Source organism: Parasteatoda tepidariorum, chromosome 9, assembly GCF_043381705.1.
Source record: "Parasteatoda tepidariorum isolate YZ-2023 chromosome 9, CAS_Ptep_4.0, whole genome shotgun sequence".
Lineage (NCBI taxonomy): Eukaryota > Metazoa > Arthropoda > Arachnida > Araneae > Theridiidae > Parasteatoda > Parasteatoda tepidariorum.
The window spans coordinates 55,907,855-55,928,005 of record NC_092212.1 but is presented as its reverse complement, the minus strand read 5'-3'; the positions used below and the strand labels follow the sequence as shown (position 1 = coordinate 55,928,005).

General features: G+C 29.7%; 1 protein-coding gene across 1 annotated transcript in view; it reads left to right on the top strand.

The window, feature by feature from the left end:
- LOC107444753 (monocarboxylate transporter 12) overlaps nt 1-20,151 on the top strand; it is a 34,302-nt gene that overhangs the window by 6,237 nt on the left and 7,914 nt on the right. Inside the window, exons 3-4 of the mRNA XM_016058976.3 lie at nt 18,284-19,711; nt 19,863-20,090. Of these exons, the coding sequence (XP_015914462.1) occupies nt 18,458-19,711; nt 19,863-20,090 (1,482 nt within the window). The 5' untranslated portion in view covers nt 18,284-18,457. The remainder of the gene's footprint in view (nt 1-18,283; nt 19,712-19,862; nt 20,091-20,151) is intronic.

Here is a 20,151-nt window from a genome sequence, read left to right as displayed (position 1 = left end):
CGCGCTGGGGAAAACGATGTAAAACACAACTACTTCCACTTAGTAGGAATAACATTTACCATGACGCAATGCTAAACGAATGGAATTTAGTTGTTGTTCGATATTTTACATGCTCATATTTGCAATTTATATTTGAAATTTACATGCCTTTCTTTATAATGCTATAAAATCTGGCGAGCAGCTATTTAAACGATCAAACACTTCGTTTGTTTATTTGTGGCTTGAAGTTAGGCTCGCAGAAAATGCCGTTCATGGGTTCAATTCAATAGGAATAACACAACCTGTGACGTAGGCTATAGTATACCCAATTGGGTATAATATTAAAAAAACACAACTACTTCCACTTAGTAGGAATAACATTTACCATGACGCAATGCTAAATTCTATGCCACTATCCACATAAATGCCACTATCCACATAAATCAATTATTAATCAAAAATCGAATATCAATTACTTTTCTTTATAATGCAATAAAATCTGGCGAGCAGCTATTTAAACGATCAAACACTTCGTTTGTTTATTTGTGGCTTGAAGTTAGGCTCGCAGAAAATGCCGTTCATGGGTTAAATTTAGTAGGAATAACACAACCTGTGACGTAGGCTATAGTATACCCAATTATCAGTTGAATATCAAATTGTCTCTTAAAATTATCGTTTGAGTTAGTTTCCTAAGAATCAGTAGCGTATCTAGATTTAGGTGCAGCCTTATCTTAGACTTTTAGACTTAATATAAAAATTAAAGCTGTTTTTTGAAACAAAACAAAAAAAACTATTGTGAAGAAATATTTGGAAATTTATAATCATTAATTTTATTTTAATTTAAGAAAATGAAAATAGCAATTGCGATGAAAAAGTAGAATTAAGGGTGGTGAATTTAATTTTTTAAAAAAAATTTCATAAAAGGAAAAATTTACTCACTATCTCATAGTATAACCCTTCTTTTCTAAGTTTAGTTAAGGGTTATTATTATTTATAAAGTAAACTAAAAAGTATTTCATGAATAAAAAGTATTTTTAGTGCGCCCTCCCTCAAACCGCGTGTGTCCACGAACCTTGTTGCGGGATTGTTATTTATGCTACTGCTTAGAATAATTTCTACTTTTTTTTTCTGAAAAAAATGAGGTTGTAATTTACTTGAAGTATATAAATTCTATAATTATTTTCCTAGAAACATTCTATAATTATTTTCCTATAAATTATTGTTCGTTGATCGTAGACTTTTTTTCAAAAAATAATTTAATCAGAAATAAATTACCAAATTTGTACGAAACTAAATAAATCTTCTGATTTGGCAGGCTATAAGTAACAGTAAAAAGATCGATAAGTAACAGTAAGAAGAACCTAAGTTATATTGTGAATGACCAGTAAAGCCAGTATAAATACTTAATACTCCATTAGCTACCCCGACTCTTAAAAGAATCGAATTCTCGCTCTTCTAACATAAAACTCAAAAAGTGACTGAACAATTAAAAATCGGAATTCTATGGTATAATCAAACGTTACCTCAGATAATCTCTTTTAGTTTGCAATCGACATAACGATATGAAAACAAATTCATTTACATTTTTTTATTTACAAATGATATTGATTAATCATAAATTATTTAGAAACTAATGATCTCAGTTGAAATTTACTGCTTAGAAAATGGATCTGGAAGCGATTCATTTAAATTAAATGTAGTGTTATTTATCTAACTTTAAAAATTATACTACTAGTATGTTCATATATAAATTGAAAACTGACTTGATATTTCGCGTAGAAAATATTACTGTATTTTTTTTCCTATGCTATAACATTAGGGGAAAACGGTCTAAAACAAAATTATATAATATATTGATCACGTCTGGTGTGGCTATCAAAATAATTTTAGTTTTATCTATTTATTTAAAAGCACTTATCTTAAATAACTTTTAAACAACATCTGTCGCATGTAAAAAGATCTCAAGCTCCACAAAAAAAAATCTACTGATAGTTGCTCTCTGGAAACTGAAAGTAGATATGACAACACTTTTCAAACATTAAAAGAAGAGAAAAAAATAATAAATTAATAACAATAAATAAATGGGAAAATGTTGTAAGAAAAGAAATATTTAAGCTTTAAAAATATTTTATCTTTAAACAAATCACTAGACTTGGCCTTAAACCATAAAAGCTTTCGTTATCTTTGCTACCACTCTAAAAAGAAATTATTTAAATGATTCAATCCAAGCTTAATCACACTTTCGCTTGTTTATTTTTTAATGAAACCTAATGTTCAGACACTTTATAGCAAAAATAATTTCGTATTTAAAAAAAAATATTTAAATGTTAGTCTTAAATCTGGATGTAAGGACTATTCGACCGTTTTGCCGAATAATCGATTGGCCGAATGTTTGCCTAAATATTTAGCAAAATAATTTTTGACGTAGTTTTTTTAAATTTTTTTATTAGATTTAATAAAGATTAGTCTAAAGTCTTATTTTTTACTTAGCTTTATAAGAAATAGTTGTCACACTTTTTTGTCCCATTTTTTGCTGTTTTTATTACAGGGCAGCATTTGAACGGAACGTTTCTAATAAACTTAATTCTTTCGTTGTAATTTTTTTCCTGTACGGTAAGTTTGATAATCGGCAACATAAAAAGCTGTGATTTTCAACGTTTAAGTTATATTTTTAGAACTAAAACCAATTTTTTTCTGCTTCTATCTTTTATTTATTTTATTAACCTTTCTTTTTATCAGCGTTTTTATTATAACAGCATTTTTAATGAACTATGTTATTCTTTTATTGTAATTTTTTTTAAAAGTACGACAATGTAAAAAAAGTCGAATTTAGATTTTTACCGTTAAATTTGTACTTTAATAATTAAGAACGTTTTTTCTATCAAGATTTTTGAACAAACAAGTAAATAAAAAACATTAGTTTTTATTGTGACGTAACAATTAAGGGTGTTTCTATATTATATTATTCTTTTTATTCACCTTTTCTTGAAAATACGATAATGGAAAACAGATGTTCAGCTTTAACTTTTTCTTTCAAAAATTAATATATGTGTTTATTTTTTCTGTTTCGCTTTTGTATAAAATCTTTTTGATGGGCATTTTTATGTTAGGGCGACATTTTTAAAAGCGTTTCTCATAGACTAAATCACTTTACGTTTAATGTATACTTTTTCTCCTTGAAAATATTATTTTTAGAGCAGTGTTGCTTCAGGGGATAGAGCGCTTGACTCAATATGAGGTGACCGGGTTCGAATCCCAACGATAAGTGGTCAGTACGAATTCCGCACCCGGCTTGCATCGACCAGAGTGCTGATGTAAATTATTCTCATTGGTAGACGGATCATGAATTAGAGTCCCCTTGCCGTCAGACTGACAGTAAGAGGTTTTCCACTCCATGTATCGCAAATGTGGATTAATTCCATTAAAAAGTCCTCCACGAAGACAAATTTCTCTTAATACCTAATCCAGGAGTTCCCTTGTCTTCTGGGTTGTGTTCAAAATTACAAGGCTGCGGAGTTGAACATTGGTAGTCGTAAACTCATAATTGGGTCGGCTGTTTAACGCGGTTATAAAATAAAATCATTATTTTCAACATTAAAGTTTTGTTTAAAGAACTAAGAAGATTTTGAAGAGTAAAAGAAATAATTAACTGTTTAAGAGCTAAGAGGACTGACAATTAATAATCTACCTTGAGATTCAAACTTATAACGAAATTAATAACAGCGATTGATAAAAGCTATTTTTTGATACTTGTATTTGTGATTCTTCCCATTTTAATATTAATCTATAATTTGTTAATTGTTTTATCTTAAATTATTAATTTTAATTTAGTTTATGTTTTCATTTATTTAGCATTAAAAAAAAATTCCGACACATTTGATCCCCGAATTCAAATCGGCCATTTTTTATCTTCCCGGTAAACTGTTAGGTAAAGTTAAGATTTATTGTGTTTGCGAAATCATTTCACTCATACTGCACTACAGCCTGCTGTGAGCCTTGTTGGCCTGGCCGAGCATTATTGTTCCAGACTTTCTTATTTTTGGCTAACAACTTCCAATTTTTCACCTTCAAAGTGGTTAGGTCTTTTTAGATCTTCTTGGTCTCGGGTTCAAAGATTTCCAATTTAGTTTTCTTGGATTTCCATTATCTTTGTATTTGCGACCTAACATATTAAACTCTCTTCGAAGACGAGTCGAAAATGTTAACAGTGACTATGGAAAAAAATATACTCTATTTTACATAACCTTCCTGTTGATAAAGAATTTTGCTCCGTTTTCAAAATTATATGACGATATTTTTCAATTTTCGCCCTTGTTTATACATTAAAAGAATTTACGATCACATAAAGTTATTATTTCCTTAAACATTCACATTATTTTCTATGTTTTTCAGCATTCATATAGCATTACGTTAAATTAAGCTCGAGAAAAGAAAAAAAACTAAGGACGAAATGTGGACGCATAAAAATATGGATTCGTTTGGAATGCAAAATTACTTTTCCGTTTTGAGCATAATACTCTAAGCACGTAGATAGTTAAGGTCATGTTCCTCGTCTGGTAGTTTTATTTAAATAAGCTTTAGGAATTATTCAAACTAGATGGCAAATTTCAGCTGAGGTATTAACTTCTTATAACTTTTCATTTTACATAGACAGGTGCGTTAACTTTTTATTAAGTACGCAAAATTATTTTAAATGTGTAGAAACTAATCTATTGTTGCAATCAAATAGTTTACTTTTCTCTAAATTTTTTTTCAACTATTTAATGTAAATGCTTTATTGATATTTAATTAAATTTTTGTAACCTGTTGGTAAAGCTGTTCTTTTTTTTCTTTCCTCTCTCTCTTCAACGGAGACATTTTATTTTAAGAATGCCAATTTTGCTTGCTATTTTATTTTTTTCTCTAAATTATTTTCTCATTCTTAAAGAAGATGCTATTGAGGCTTTGTTTTCTTCTCAAAATTTAATTAGTTTTCTCTGCTGATACCGACGTTTGGTTGCCAAGACGAAAGACGTTAGAAACAGAATACTACTTGGGCAATGCAATTCGTTTAAAAGCAATAAACAATACTGAAATGTTATATTTATTTCTTCTGTAACCAAAAGAAAATAAATAAAGCGGGTTATTGTTTTTCGTATATTCCACGATCTACGTCTATTTCAGATTTCATTGGATGTGTCTAATCGTATCTTTATAAAAAATTTCCTTTTCTATACTCATGTCAGGAGTCCTTTGCGAAATTTAGGTCTATTAACCGAAAACAATTCTTTCACATTATATATTACCTCAAAAACGGACCCTTCATAAAATTCTTCTTGGACCCTTCATAAAATTCTTCTTAGTCTAGTTGATTTTTAGGTCTATTAACCGATAACAATTCTTTCACTATATTACCTCAAAAACGGACCCTTCATAAAATTCTTCTTAGTCTAGGTGATTTTTAGGTCTATTAACCGAAAACAATTCTTTCACATTATATATTACTTCATAAAATTATTCTTAGTCTAGGTGATTTTTAGGTCTATTAACCGAAAACAATTCTTTCACATTATATATTACCTCAAAAACGGACCCTTCATAAAATTCTTCTTACTCTAGGTGATTTTTAGGTCTATTAACCGAAAACAATTCTTTCACATTATATATTACCTCAAAAAAAAATATATAAAATTCTTCTTAGTCTTGGTGATTTTTGAATTTATATCTCTAACTGATATTAATTTAGTGTTGAAACTATTTATATTTGCAAATATTGAATATATATTCTTTGTGTTTTGCTATTATTATTTTAGTGTTTCATTTTTTTTTTTATTATTATTTACAATTTAAAACAACTTATTGGAAAATGTTGTGGTTTTTCTCAAAACTGAGACTTATGTCAGAAAGTCTGTACAGATCGTTGTACATGATTTCTTTTGGAAATGTTTATATTATTTCGTAATTCTTTCGTTGTGTACAATGTATCTATTGATTGATTTATCCTTTTAGCTTAAAACTTAGTATTCTTATTGCTATTAATGAATTTACTATTTAATAGTTCAACGACAAAAAGGTCAGTTTTAATAACTAAATATTATCTTATGTGCTTTTTTTATTTTTATAAATATTTTATTGCAAACAAGACTCAATGTTGCTAGTTATGAAAACTACAATTTATCAGCAGCTATTATATTATAATTTATTTTAATTTTTAAACTTCGGTAAGTACTACTTTCTGCTTATGCGAAAACTGAATCATCATTGTTCCACTATTCCCAAGAAATCTCGCTGTCATTTCAATTTTGAAGTAAATTATGAATGAAGTTGCTTAGAATCATAGCTCTATATTTTATGGCTTCCATCATTTTTCAGACTAAGCTTTTGTCACAGCAATAATGGCTGTAGGAAGTTGCTTTTTTTTTCCTACTAATCACTGTATACAACTGTATTGATTCCCAAATGTGACCTTTCGTCTCCTTAAGTTTGTTTATATCGCCGAATGGAAGCATTAATCAATACCTGATTCATAATTAATATTTCCGTCTCTATTGTTTGGACACAGTTTTTATTCTAGAGACTTTTCTGAATTATTTTGTTTTTAACTGTACTATTCCTGTTGTAATACTTAAATATTTCTGATTAGTTCTGTTCACGTTACTACCTGAGGCATGAAAGAACTTCTACTTTTTAAAAAGTAAGGTTTCATTCTTGATAGACTTTAAAAAGTTATAATTGTTTATGTATGTCACAAAAATTTCTTTCGCAAGTGAAGTGATTATGTTTAAACATGTGATTTAAAAACAGATTTCATTGGATATATGTGAGCAACGTAACGCATCTGTCGAAACTTATTAGCTTCTGAGTCACATGATTTATCTACTAAGACGTCACTCGCAAGTATCCAATTATATTCTTTTTTTATAAAAACGTGATTCTAGTTAAATTTTATATTTATTTTTAGTTATTAGTTAGAGACAAAGTCAAATTATGTATCGAGTTATATAACAAGTTTAGCAATCCCTAGCAGCACGGAAATGGTGTCCGTATATCTAATGGCAATGGCATGTAATGGTGTTTGGATACCTAAGAGCTAATTTACAATCCAGCTGCCTTTAACGACTCGTTCTCTTACTTTGGAGATTTTTCTCTTGGTTGTAATTGGTCACAATTATAATACTAATTTTTATTTCTTTTAAAATTTGTTACCTCAGCTAAGAAATTCAAGAATCAAATTTATTTATTTATTTATTTGAGTAAATGTCAAACAGGAGGAGGATCGTTAGGTTAAACGCCTCTGGAAGAAAATCTGCAGTGGAGGAAAAGCAAGCTTGATTTTTAAAACACTCTGAATAAACTATTTTACATTCCTTTTTATGAAATGTAAGTAGAAATTAATTTGAGGTTAAAAAAAAATTATTATTAATACAAAATATTCTTACTTTCTTTCCGAATCTAAAATTTATTTATTAAATTTGTTTCACAATTGTATTTTCTCCGCAAATTATTTCGCTTACGTTGAATGCTAAACATAAATAGAAATTCTTAATAAAAAAGAATGGTTTTAGTTGTAAAGTTTTGGTTTTTAGTCTACGATTGCATGCCGTATTTAGCTGTATGCCTGGTGCTGTAGCTCACTGCAATCTCCTCTCTGCTTGCCACTGCCTTACGCGGTTCAGGTATTGATCAAAATTTCGCTATCATTGTCTTTATTATTAATATTTTTAAAAAATGGTATACTTTACCCTATTTTGTGTTTAAAATATTATCCTATAGCTCATATGATGACACAGCATTGTTTCTAATATAAATATCAAAAATTATGCTATTTATTGTCATTTAATTAATCGAAAATTATTTGTATGAAATTAATGAGGAGTCTTTTCCACGTGTTCTATATAACACGTCTGGTTGACTTGTGTTACGCCCCATCATGTTAGAAATGAACTAAAACTTATTTCGAAATGCTGAAAATCGTTTTTGGAGCATATTTTTAGCATTAAAAATATTTATTAAAGTAAAATTCTATACTAATTTACATTTTACATAATTTTATTGTTTTATATATCAGGTTGAATTACACTAATTTTGAAATAATTTAATTTTCTTTTGTTCTTTTAGAAAAAAAAATTTACTAATCATTAAATAATTTTTTCGAATGTTTAATCTTTTTATAATAAGAGATGTATTCTGAAAAATTCTAATTTTTAAAATCAGCTGTTATTTTAAGTTCGGATTAGATTCTAGCAGTGGAAAGGAATGCAGTATATATTTACTCATCTTATAATTAAAGTGAAAAAATAAAGGAAACAGATGTTTATTGCTTTTTTATATACAAGTATAAAAAATATTGTTTAACTCGGTATTAGATAAATATTTGTTCATTTTAAATACTCTGAACTTTATTGTGAGCACTTCTGAACTTTAAAATAGGCTTTTTCATTTTTTGTTACCTTATAATGTGTGACATAATGCATAATTTTTATTTAGATATGAAATTAAATTATGCAAAATAAAAATAAAAAAACATCTTTGCTACCACTTAATGCTTTGTTCATCATGCATTATTTATTTCCTTTTTTTGTTGTACATCTTGAAGATTTTTTTTCTAAATTATTTGTTTTCATAACCAGTTGATTAATATAAATTAATGAAAATAATCTCTTTCTATTGAATAAACGTAAGCGCAGCCGCTGTTTTTGGGTGTTCCAACTTTGTTTTTTGTTTTATTTCGTAAAGACTAGAAAACTTAAAAACTTAAAATTACGAGGTAGTGTGGAAAATGGTACAGAGAGTACGATAAAATAGAAAGAAAAAGTATTCAGTTATAAGTTCCGAAATTATTAACTGTTAAACTTTTAGTAAAACTATGTTCGCTGAGCTTTTTGGCCAGAAAAATACTGTTGCCTAGTTGAAATTTGACTGCTGAAAGAACCATTTTCATTTACAAATGTTTTTTACAGATTCCAATTTGTTCGGAAATTAATAAACTTTAAGTAGTTTTCTTTTCGCGACTTTTTTTTTTGTGTTGCCCATTTATTAATAACTATTTATACCATTGCTGCAGAAAGTTTCATTTCTTGCTCGAGATCTTTATGTTATAAGCTCTCGTTTGACTTTATGTCAAAATCAACGAATAATCAAATATAAAAAAAATCAAAAATAGAGATGAAAAGAAGAGAGAAAATATTAGATTTGATGTTTCTAGACATTAATCTTAACATTTTTATCGAATTTCTTAAAAAAATAATAATAAAAAGACACGAGAGTTATAGCCTTTTTTTTTAATTTGTGCTGCTATAATATAAGATAACAACATTCGGTAACTAGCTCGCGAATTATTAACTGTTAAATTTAAAATTAAAATAAATACATAAATTTTTTAAAAAAACATTCGGCAAACCGCTCTACAGGACGCAGGTGTTCAACTACTGAGTTGAAATTTGACTTGCTGTTGCTGATGGAATCATTTGTGTTTATGAACTTAACAGGAACTCTTTATGCTAATTTTTCTTCTTTACGTTACATTTATTTTGCCGATCGGAAACTATAAAAGAGATATAATTATAACTATCTATAAACTTGAAATTACGAAGGTGTGTTTAAAAAAATGTACAAGGAGCTCAATAAAATTAAAATAAAATTTACGATTCGATTATTAATTAGGAAACTATTAACTGTTAAAATTATAGTAAAAAAAGAAGGGATAAAAATGATTATAGCAGATACTGCCCGCTGAAGTACAACTACAGAGTTGAAATTTGGTGTGCTAATAAGGTGCCGTTTTTTTGCTTCCACCAAATTACAATTTATTCGAAAGTTATTGTGATTATAAATATTTTTTTGCGTTTTCTTTTTCTCTTTGAGCAATAATTATTGATCCTTTGTTGCAGAAAAATTTATCTCTTTCGCGATTATGAGTTCGCGCTTGACATAGAAAAGAAAAGGATGAATTAAAAATAAGAAAGATCAGATGCTGCCAGATATATATATTAACATTTATATCGAAATTCTTGGAAATTGTTTCCAATCTAAACTGTTATATGATATAAGGTTATCGTTATATATTGTTAACAAGTAAAATTACTTTTTATTATATCCCACATTCTATTCTAAGTTGAATTTTTATCCAATGTCAGTCTATTATATTTAAAATCCTGTTCATTTCATTACAGTTAACATATTAACAAAATATCCTTTCATAAAATTATAATAATTATATATTTTATAAATAAGTTAAAAGCTCTACATATGAGGAGAGAGAAAAACTAAAATGAATCAGTATTTTATTCTTATAAATGTCAATTCAAAATTTAAACTAAAACTCATTTAATCATTTATAACTTGAAACTTTATTTTGTGGCTCATCGATTTGGCTTTGTTTTGTTACCTAGAAATCTCTCGAATTTTGTCTACGAAAACGAGGTAATTCAATGGTCTGAGTTCTATATATATATCACTTACTTACTAAATTATCCTCTACGTGCCTTTGGGCACTTAAGGCCTCCAGCATATAACCCCAACCGTGTATATGAAACTTCACCCAAACGAAAGTTGACCCAATAAATAATTAATGATGTGCACCTGTGGGCACGGGAGATTTCCTGGGGTCCGTTTGGAGGGAAGGGTATAGAGGGATTTTATACAGGGGACAGAATCCTTTTTTGGGGAAAACCTGAAAGCGAAAATAGATTTTCCTTTTACTATCGCTTAACCATATATTCAATCGACAACATTTTTTCTGGCCATTTTAAATAATGTCGGAAATAAGCTACTTAAAATCTTCAAGAGGGGGCTATTTGATACTGTATAAAAATTATTTGTGTACTTTGCACAGTAAATATAAAAATGAAACTAGTTATTGGAAATGTAAACAGAAAAATTGCACAGCGAAACTCACTACAATAAATGGCTTTTTGAAAAATGCTATAGAGACACATAACCATGCTCCGGATTTCCATAAAATTCGCAGGAAAACGTTTTACAACAAATTGAAAAGCAGGTGTGAGACGGAGTTCTCTGAGGCTATTCCAAGAATATACAGATAAGAAATTTATTTTTAAAAATGTTATATAGTATGATTTCTTTTTAATTTTTCAATCGAGAATTTAATTTCTAGATAAGTCAGTTTATATATATATAATTATTATTCAAGTATTAATTTCTCTACTAGAGTCTCATAATTTTGATTTAACCTATATTTGATTTAATTATAGAAACAAACTGAAGATTTGAAGAAAAAAAATCCCTTATTTGACTAAGGCAATAAACAAGAGACAGTGTTTTTAAACTAAAGTAACATGTTGAAAATTGTTAATTTAAGAATAAAATTTTTTTTACACCAATTAAATAATAATTTTTGCAAGTAAATTTGAAAATAGAATTTGTTAATTTATGAAAGTCATTTTAAAAAAAAAACTCTCTAGAATTTAATTACAAATTTTCCAAAAGTTTATTCAACATAAAATTGATTTATTCAGAAAGTATTGGAATTATTCCCAGCCTTGTAAAGAAAACATTTTTTTAAAAAGTAGTAAAGCCATGAATAATTTATGGTACTGCAATTTGCTTATTTAATTGTAACGTTATTTGTTAAACTNTCTATTGTTTTTATTTTAGCTTTCTTTAATAGAGTTTGACTTGATACTCTGTAAGGCCAGAAAATTTTAAAAATAAATCTTAAATATTTGTTTTGAAAGGTTTCTAATTTTTGTATTTCGATCTTAGTCTGTGTCCAGGTTTCTACGCCATTTAATAGTACTGCTCTAACAATACCTTTGTAAACAACTATTTTTGTTTTTATTTCAATATTTGACTCTCTCCAAAATTTATGTAATCCCTTAAAACATGTTCTTGCTTTGATTATTCTCTGTCTAATATATCTTCACTACTTCCACCTTCCTTATCTGCAATAGAACCTAAATAGCTAAATGACTCTATGTCATCTATTTCGTGATTTTCGATTTTAATTTTATCATTTTTCTTTAGAGTTATTCTCATTACTTTAGTTTTCTTCTTGTTTATGAATAAACCTACACTATTTGAATATTTGTTGAATTTGTCTGTTTTAAGCTGAAGGATATATATGTCAACTTATGTATAAAAACATTTTATATTTTAAATGACTGTATCGATTTAGACGATTATTGAGATGAGCTTGTTTTATATAAATAGCGAAATGACTTGCATTGTTTATTAAAGAATTCCGGCACAAATGAAACACATACTTATTTATTCGGAATTTAATGCCTTTTTCAGATTTGCAACTTCATCGTCACTAAGCAGTATATTTCTAGTTTAGTTGACACACCTCTTAATAATATGTTATTTTTTATTAGGAAATTGCACATTGCATCATAATATAATGTTAAGTTACATAAGTAAAAGTTTCATAGGGAAAAAATATTTGTGTCATTCTTTATAAAAATGCTGCATTGAGTCATATATATATAATGAAATGTGGAGTAACGCGCTCATAACACATTGAAATGTAGAAAAACGAAGGATTTTAATGCAATTGTTGAAGATTCTTCACTTTTATATGAAAACGTGTGACTAAATGTGATACAAATCGCAAAAAGATCTTTTTTTAATTTTTAGAAAAAAAATATGGAGCTCATTATTTTTAAAGTAAATGGCCATTTTGTAAAAAGGTTTTTAAAACGTTAAGTTTATAACGAAATGTCTGAAACTTCTGCCATAGGATTAATTTTTCTCTTTCTTATCTATTTTTTAAAGGACGGAGAGTAAAAAAATAGAAACAAACTAAGGTAATTTTCGGTGGTTTTTTTCCCTCTACGTACCGCCAACAAGCCCTAAATATTCCTAATTACTTAAGCATAGGTTTATATGTATTCTTTGTCTTCCGCTTCCAGTTTGCACCCTCTCACCGTTTCACAGCTCCATATTGACATTACAAGTCAGTAACTCAGAACAGAACCTTGTAACTTTGAACCTTGCCTGGAAGAAAATGTAACTTTTGGATCAAGCATTGAGACAAACTAGCCTTCATGGAGGTCTTTTTGACGAAACTAACCTGCTGCAGTATTAAATGCAGATTTAAAAAAACCGAAAACCATCTGCGTTTATCACCACGGCATTAGGATTCTAACCCATGATCCGTCTACCATAGAGGATATTTTACGTCTGCTCAATGCGATGCGGGAATGGAACTCGTATCTAGCAGACATGACTAGATTCGAACATGAGTCACCTCATCGGAAGACAAGCCCTCTTTCCTCAGGTGTTTTTAATTTTATTATTTAAGATATGACTGAATGTGATATAATTTTAAAAAAATAGATTGGTCCGATGCTACTCAGGCGCTCAAATTGACACATTTCCTATGGTAATTTTAAAATTGCGGAATTCGCCTCGTTAAAATTGAACGACATTTCAGTTAAAAGTTAAACGTAAAGTTAGTGACGGAAAGTCCGAATTTTGTGCCACGGCATTAATTTTACCCTTCCTCAGCGATTTATGAATGATTTGCTCTACAGAAACAAACAAACTTGGCTTAAAATAGAAAGAAACATCGCTTTTGATCAGCGATTCATCACTTTTTTATCCCCTCTACGTACCATTTTCGAAACCTGAAAATTCCATTTATAACTTAAGTTAATCTGTACTATTCGTCTTCCTCTTTCAGGTTGTCCACTCCGCGGCTCCATAATAACATTTCTGTCCACGGCAGTATTGTTCTGAATGCTTGGTTCTTTTTCACAACTCCAGACTTTGCTACTCTTTGTTAAATAATACAGAAAGTAAATTTTTAAAAAAAATTGCATAGAGCAACGCATTCAAATTGAAGGATCTAAAAATGTTCATGTGAAAGAATAGGTTTAAAAAATCGTATTTATTTCTCAAGAACTATTCAAACGACTTCCTCCTAATTTTAGAGTTAGTCTTTTGAAATTTCATAAATTGATGCCAAAATTTGTGTGTCTACTCTCTAGACTACTATTTTATTTTATGTCCGTCGTTGAACAGCCGACCCAATTTTTGGGTTTACAACTACTAATGTTCAACTTCGTAGCCTTGTAATTTTGAACCAATCCAGAAAACAAGGAAACTTCTGGATCAGTAACCCCCAGAGGTACTGATTTGTTATGGGAACACGGATTTTGCGACTCGACAGATTTAACGTGCATCAGTCACCTCTTCGGCCAGCTGGGATCGAACTCTTGAACATGGGCCCATTGCCCTACCAACCAGTCAAGAATTTTGATCATAATTAAATCTAATAATAAAATAGTAATGAATGAAATAATTAATATAAAAATTTATATCTGCGCGGAATAATCTATTTTGTGGAAACTGATTCCCTTGCTATCCAGGAAGACACTTACGCTTAAGTGTCAACAATACAATGCTGTGGAGCAGAATTCAAAAGGCACTGGCCCGCTCTAAGCTGTCTAGCCAAATATGATGATAATAATTATGGAATTACCTTTAGTTAAGCCAATTTAACAAAATAGACTGATTACCAAATTGACCTGAAGCGGTTCAGACTCTTGTGACCTTGTTTTCTAGATCAGCGGTTTTCTAAAGGTGTTTCACGGCTGTGGTTCCGTAGAATGATTATATTTGTATCTAATCAACAATATATAATTTATTTAATATTTCGATTGCTTATATAAAATGCCAGTGTGAAAAAAATAGCTAACTTTTATAAGAATTTTTTTTTTCTTTTTTTCGATAACAGTAAACTATATTATTAAAGGAATATGCATTTTTAACATGAATTAATTTATCGAGCTTTGCAATTCAAAATAAAATAACTAGTTTCAAAAATAAAAAATATTGCGTTCCTCTGAATTACTATTATCAACATTTATGACATTTTTTTTTTTTACTTAAATTTTTACCCAAATTATACTACACCAAGAACCAATTCATAATATTATATAAATAAATCATTCTTTACAATAAATATTGTGGAAAAAAACTAGTAGTTTTTTTTTCCCAATAGTATATTAACGACTGTTAGTGAGCTTTTTTTTTTTTAGATAATGCCGAGGTTCTGTAAAAAGCCCGGCATTTAGGATACTGCGCATGGGGAAATTGATGTTTTCTCTGTCTGGCAGAGCTACAGCGGTTGAAAGGGGCTTTTCAGCAATGAACTTACAAAAAAACACATTACGTACCTTAAACAAGTAGAGTTATAAACGCAATTATGAACATCTACTTAAATGGAAAACCCATTTCAGATTTCTGTGCAGAAACCTCTGTAAATCATTGGCTTTATTGTGGAACTGGCAAGCGTCATATTTGATTAATTTAAAAAACGCAGTACCCTTGGATAAATTGACATTCCAGATAACTTGACCTTTGTCATTTAAATTATTTCATAAAAGAAATACTAGGTTACTATTATGTAACGTAGTATTTCTTTTATTACTGTATAATGTAGTCCTAGTATTTGTAATCCTAGTAACTACTAATTCAATGTGCAATTTATATAAATGTTTGTAATAAATAAGAGAAAATTATATTTTTATTTATGTAGAAGCTACGGGTTAGTTTCAAAGGAGGACGGGTACATTGTTAGACAAGCCGTCCTCGGGGACGAGTAAAATTTCTGAGTTTTTTCGAGCCCTGTTATTATGAGTATTCATAAAAAAAACTTTTTCTTTCGTTACTTAGATTTTTGATTGCACTTATCAATTAGCATTTTAAGGTCTAACTTTCAATCCTTTAATACACGAAATTGTCATAATTTATAAGTTATTCCGTTTTTTATTTATTTATTTCGAGTACTGTGTGTTCATTTTAAAATTGCTGACATCGAGGGGGAGGAATTTTGTTTAAAACAGCTAATGTCTCTTTGTATGAAACCACAGAAAAATAGATTAGTTCATGGATGAAACTTAATAAAAATAAATATCTTCGTATCTAAAATATCTTATTACGATGTTGCAATTGTCGAAAGTGTCGAACACGCTCTTCGTAAAATTATAAGGTTTCTCTTTGAACTTATTATTTTTTAAGCTTTCTCCTCACTAACTTATTGTAGAAAAAAATATTTTTTTGTTCGCAACCGTTATTGATTTGAAAATTAGCCATTTTATTCTAAAACTGAATTTCTTTTACCATTGGAATAGAGTTCGCTAAAAGATTTTTTTTTTTCTTAAATCTGCCTCAGATTTACAATTCATTTAATATTATTATTATTACTACTACTACTATCTTTGTACCAATGACTATTGTTATACTAATCATACTCTAATTTAAAGAGGAAATATAAAAATGGTTTAACTAAACTAAATATTCAACTATTTGAAAAAGAAAATTCTCCATTTAAAATCAATTTCTTTTAATCGTATTTTGCGTTAGTTTTTTTAATTTATAATACTTAAATATTTTGTTATTTCCTGTTTATGATATTGATAACTTCCAGTTCGTTTCTGTATTTTTATTTATTTTCATTTTATCAATCAAAATGATGGGGGGAGGTGCAGGCTTCCTGGATTAAGTCAAGATGACGCACTTGCTTATTTTGTAATTTCAAACTGCATTAATATTGTCCAGACTTCATTTAGTTTCTTTAATTAATGCTTACTTGACAGTTTCCCCCCTTTATATATTTATGTTCTAATGTTTTTTTTTTTTTTTTTTTTGATATNTTTCCTTCTTCTTCTTTCTTTTGGATAGATTATTTTCATCATAATGAGACTGATAAATTAATTAAATGATGTATTGCTTTTTCTCTAGCTGTACAATCAATTGAATTCATTTTATTCCCTTGCTCTGCAAAATAAGATTTTCTTACTTTTCCTTTCTAGATTGAAGAGTAGAGGCATCTTTTTTTTTTTATCTTTTGAGTGCTAATTTATTTTGTAAGAAAATAAATGTTTGTTTTTTTCTTGTCAGTTAACATCTAGTTTTTTTTAAAGGAAATTCCAGTATTTAAATCTGTTACTAAGCGCTGAGTGATTACCCTTTTTTTCCCCCTTATGAATTTGCTCTTTTTTTTTTCTTTTTTTTTTGTGAGCAAATTTGCAAACAGTTTTTACACGTTAAATTAAATTTCGATAACTACGAATTGCGGTTTTCACAAATTTTCTATTCTTTAAAATAGCCTATATTGATCATAATTTCAAAACGCTTATTTTTTCAATTATTCTTTTGGTGATTTTTTAGTTGTAATTTCAATTAAAAGTTTTAGTTTATTGTTAATAATTCTAATATGACGCTTTTACTTAGTACAGTTATTAATTGTGTTCCTTTGGTTTGCTAATATTTATTAGTTGAATGTGAAACTAATATACAGGATGTTCCAAAATTTGACCGACAAATTGAGAAGGGTGATACGATTTCAAGAGGATGATAACTCATCCTAGAACCAGGGGTGAAAGCGAGACGGAAAAGAGAAAAGGCTGGTAGTAAAACCATTTCAGTTATTGCTAGTTTTCGGGAGAAGTATACTTATTCTTTTTTTAAAACTATTCAACAATATCTATTTAATCTTGGAAAAGAGCAGATTTATATATATATTAAAATCTTAAAGAAATCTTGGTAGTTACAGATATTTTATTTTACCCGGAAAAATTGCTATAATAAAATGTCTTTCGTATCAGTTTTTCATCTTTTCCGTCTTGCTATATAAAGGCTTTCAGCCTTGCCTAGAACGCTAATCTCCACAAGAGGATGAAAATCGCGAAAAACTAACACAGCAAGTAACTTATAGCAAAGATTATCGTTTTAGACTAAATAATGATGTCACTGGGCAATCCAACTCGGAACAGTGATTGTGGTAATTAATTTAATGAAATTAACTAAATCAAGCAAGTTTGTAGTATCTGTTGTAGTTGTTTCTCAACGTGTTTTTATTTATTATTTATGGGTTTTCCTCGATTCAACGTGGTTTGCGACTCCTTGTTAAAAGGTAAGTTTTATATGTCTAGATTCGTCCCGCTGTGGACTGATAGAACACCGAAGTCAAGCATCACTGGCTGCGGTCAGTAAGCGGGTGGGTGACCACTTTGACAGTTTAATGAGGAGGTATCGGTCCGCATTAAACTGTTCTACCGTAAAGTGCTTGACTTTGAACGTAAGTCGTCGGGCTACCAAAGCAGGGGAGCCATCCCCTCTGCAGAGGATCAAAATTGTGATGACATATCTTCCTCGGGGATGTTTCCCAGACCGTCACCAATAGCCTATTGTGCAGCTCTAATGCGACGTAAATAAAATACCTACATGCTCTATATAAATTTTATTACCCTTTAGTATTTGTCAATCGAATGTTGGAACACCCTCTATAAATTATAATAATACATTTGTCCCTCCTCCACTGTTACTCCCCTCTATAGAATTTTTTTTATTCCAGTGCTCATTTTTGGAAGTTATCTTCTAATGGACAAAAGGTCTTGATGCGGAACTTCAACCTGAAACAAAACCCCTACTTCTTGTGGCCGATGGCAACACCAACCAAGCTGAATGAATTTAAGCTCTCTATTAATAGCATTTGTAATATTAATAATCTAAATTTAACACATCAAATATGGATTCAACTCTTATTAAAAGTGGAGAAAATGTGGACACTAATGACTCAAATTTTAACAAAACACTATATAAAAAAGAGAATTCTAATAATATAAAATGTAGCAATAAAAATAAACCAACTTACCAGGCTAGCAACCGTAGCTTATCCTCATCCTCTTCTTCAAGCAGTGGAGCTCCCGAATCCTCTCTACCACCCCCTCCTGATGGCGGTTGGGGTTGGGTTGTTGTGTTTGCTTCATTTATGATTAATTTTATTGCCGATGGAGTGTCTCTCTCATTTGGGATATTATTTGTTGATTTTATTAATTATTTCGGTGAAAGCAAAGCCAAAACATCAATGGTAGGCTCGATTTTCCTTAGTATGCCATTGTTAGCTGGTCCCGTTGCAAGTTATCTCATCGATCGTTATGGTTGCCAAAGAATGTGCATTTTGGGAGCGCTGCTCTCCACCATTTCATTTGTCATCAGTGTTTGTGCTGATTCCCTGGAAATCCTAATTTTGACTTTCACTTTAGCTGGTATTGGCCTCGCTCTCTGTTATGTTACTTCTATTGTAGTAGTTGCTTATTACTTCGAGAAGAAGAGGTCTCTTGCAACGGGCCTCGCTGCTTGCGGAACAGGCATTGGTAATTTTGTATTCCCTCCATTAACTCGATACCTTATAGAGCAATACGCTTGGCAAGGCACACTTTTGATATTATCAGGTTTCTTTCTCAATATGATCGTATTTGGAGCTCTTATGCGAGATTTAGAATCACCTGCTGATGAGGAGAATGACAAGGCTGATGACTCATCTGAAAGCTGCAACTTGGACAACACCGAGCGATTGTGTAGTTCCATGGTTCAACTGCCCACGTATCTTAGTAATAACTTCCCTGAGGTGATCTCTGAGCTGTCCAGTAAAGAAGGCTCGCATCTCAACTCTCTGCTGGAACAGCACCCATACATCCTCGATTCTTACGTGAAAAAATATTCTATAGATTCGACTGAATCGTCGTTAGCCCAAGAAAAAGGAGAAAAGGCTTTGAAGAAGAAAACTCGCAAAGATCTCGCAAAAACTTTTTCAAATTCATCAACCAGGGAATCGTCAGTTCCTCCAAGGCTTGATGCCGCTTATCTTCACAAAATAAGGCTTCAAAGAGGTAGTATTACTTACAGAGGAGCCATGTTAAATATCCACCGTTATCGCTTAAAAGCATCAAGTTGTCCAGATATTTATCGAAACAGCATGGTCACTATTAATGAGGAAAAAGTGAGTATTATGCATATATTCTGTTGTTCTTACATTACTTGAGCATGATATTTAATTGTTAAGGCAATGCTTGAAAGTTTACAGTTTAGTGTCATTCATATTTTGCTTTCTAAAACTTATCAATTTTCATTTAATATTCACATTTTTTTAGGGATGTATGTTTCTTGATGATTTGAAGATTCTTATTTGTGAAATGTTCGATTTTACGAATTTCAAAAATATTGGATACACAATATTTTGCCTGTCTAACTTCTTTCTGTATGCTTGCGTTGATGTTCCGTATGTCTACATACCAGATCATGCTGTGAATAGTGGCACTGATATGAATGATGCTTCGTATCTAATATCAATTCTAGGTGTTCTGAACTGCTTAGGTGTGGTAAGTATCAGAGCTTTAAAATTAATTTTACCATTTTAAGAGTAATGAGAGAATTATATAG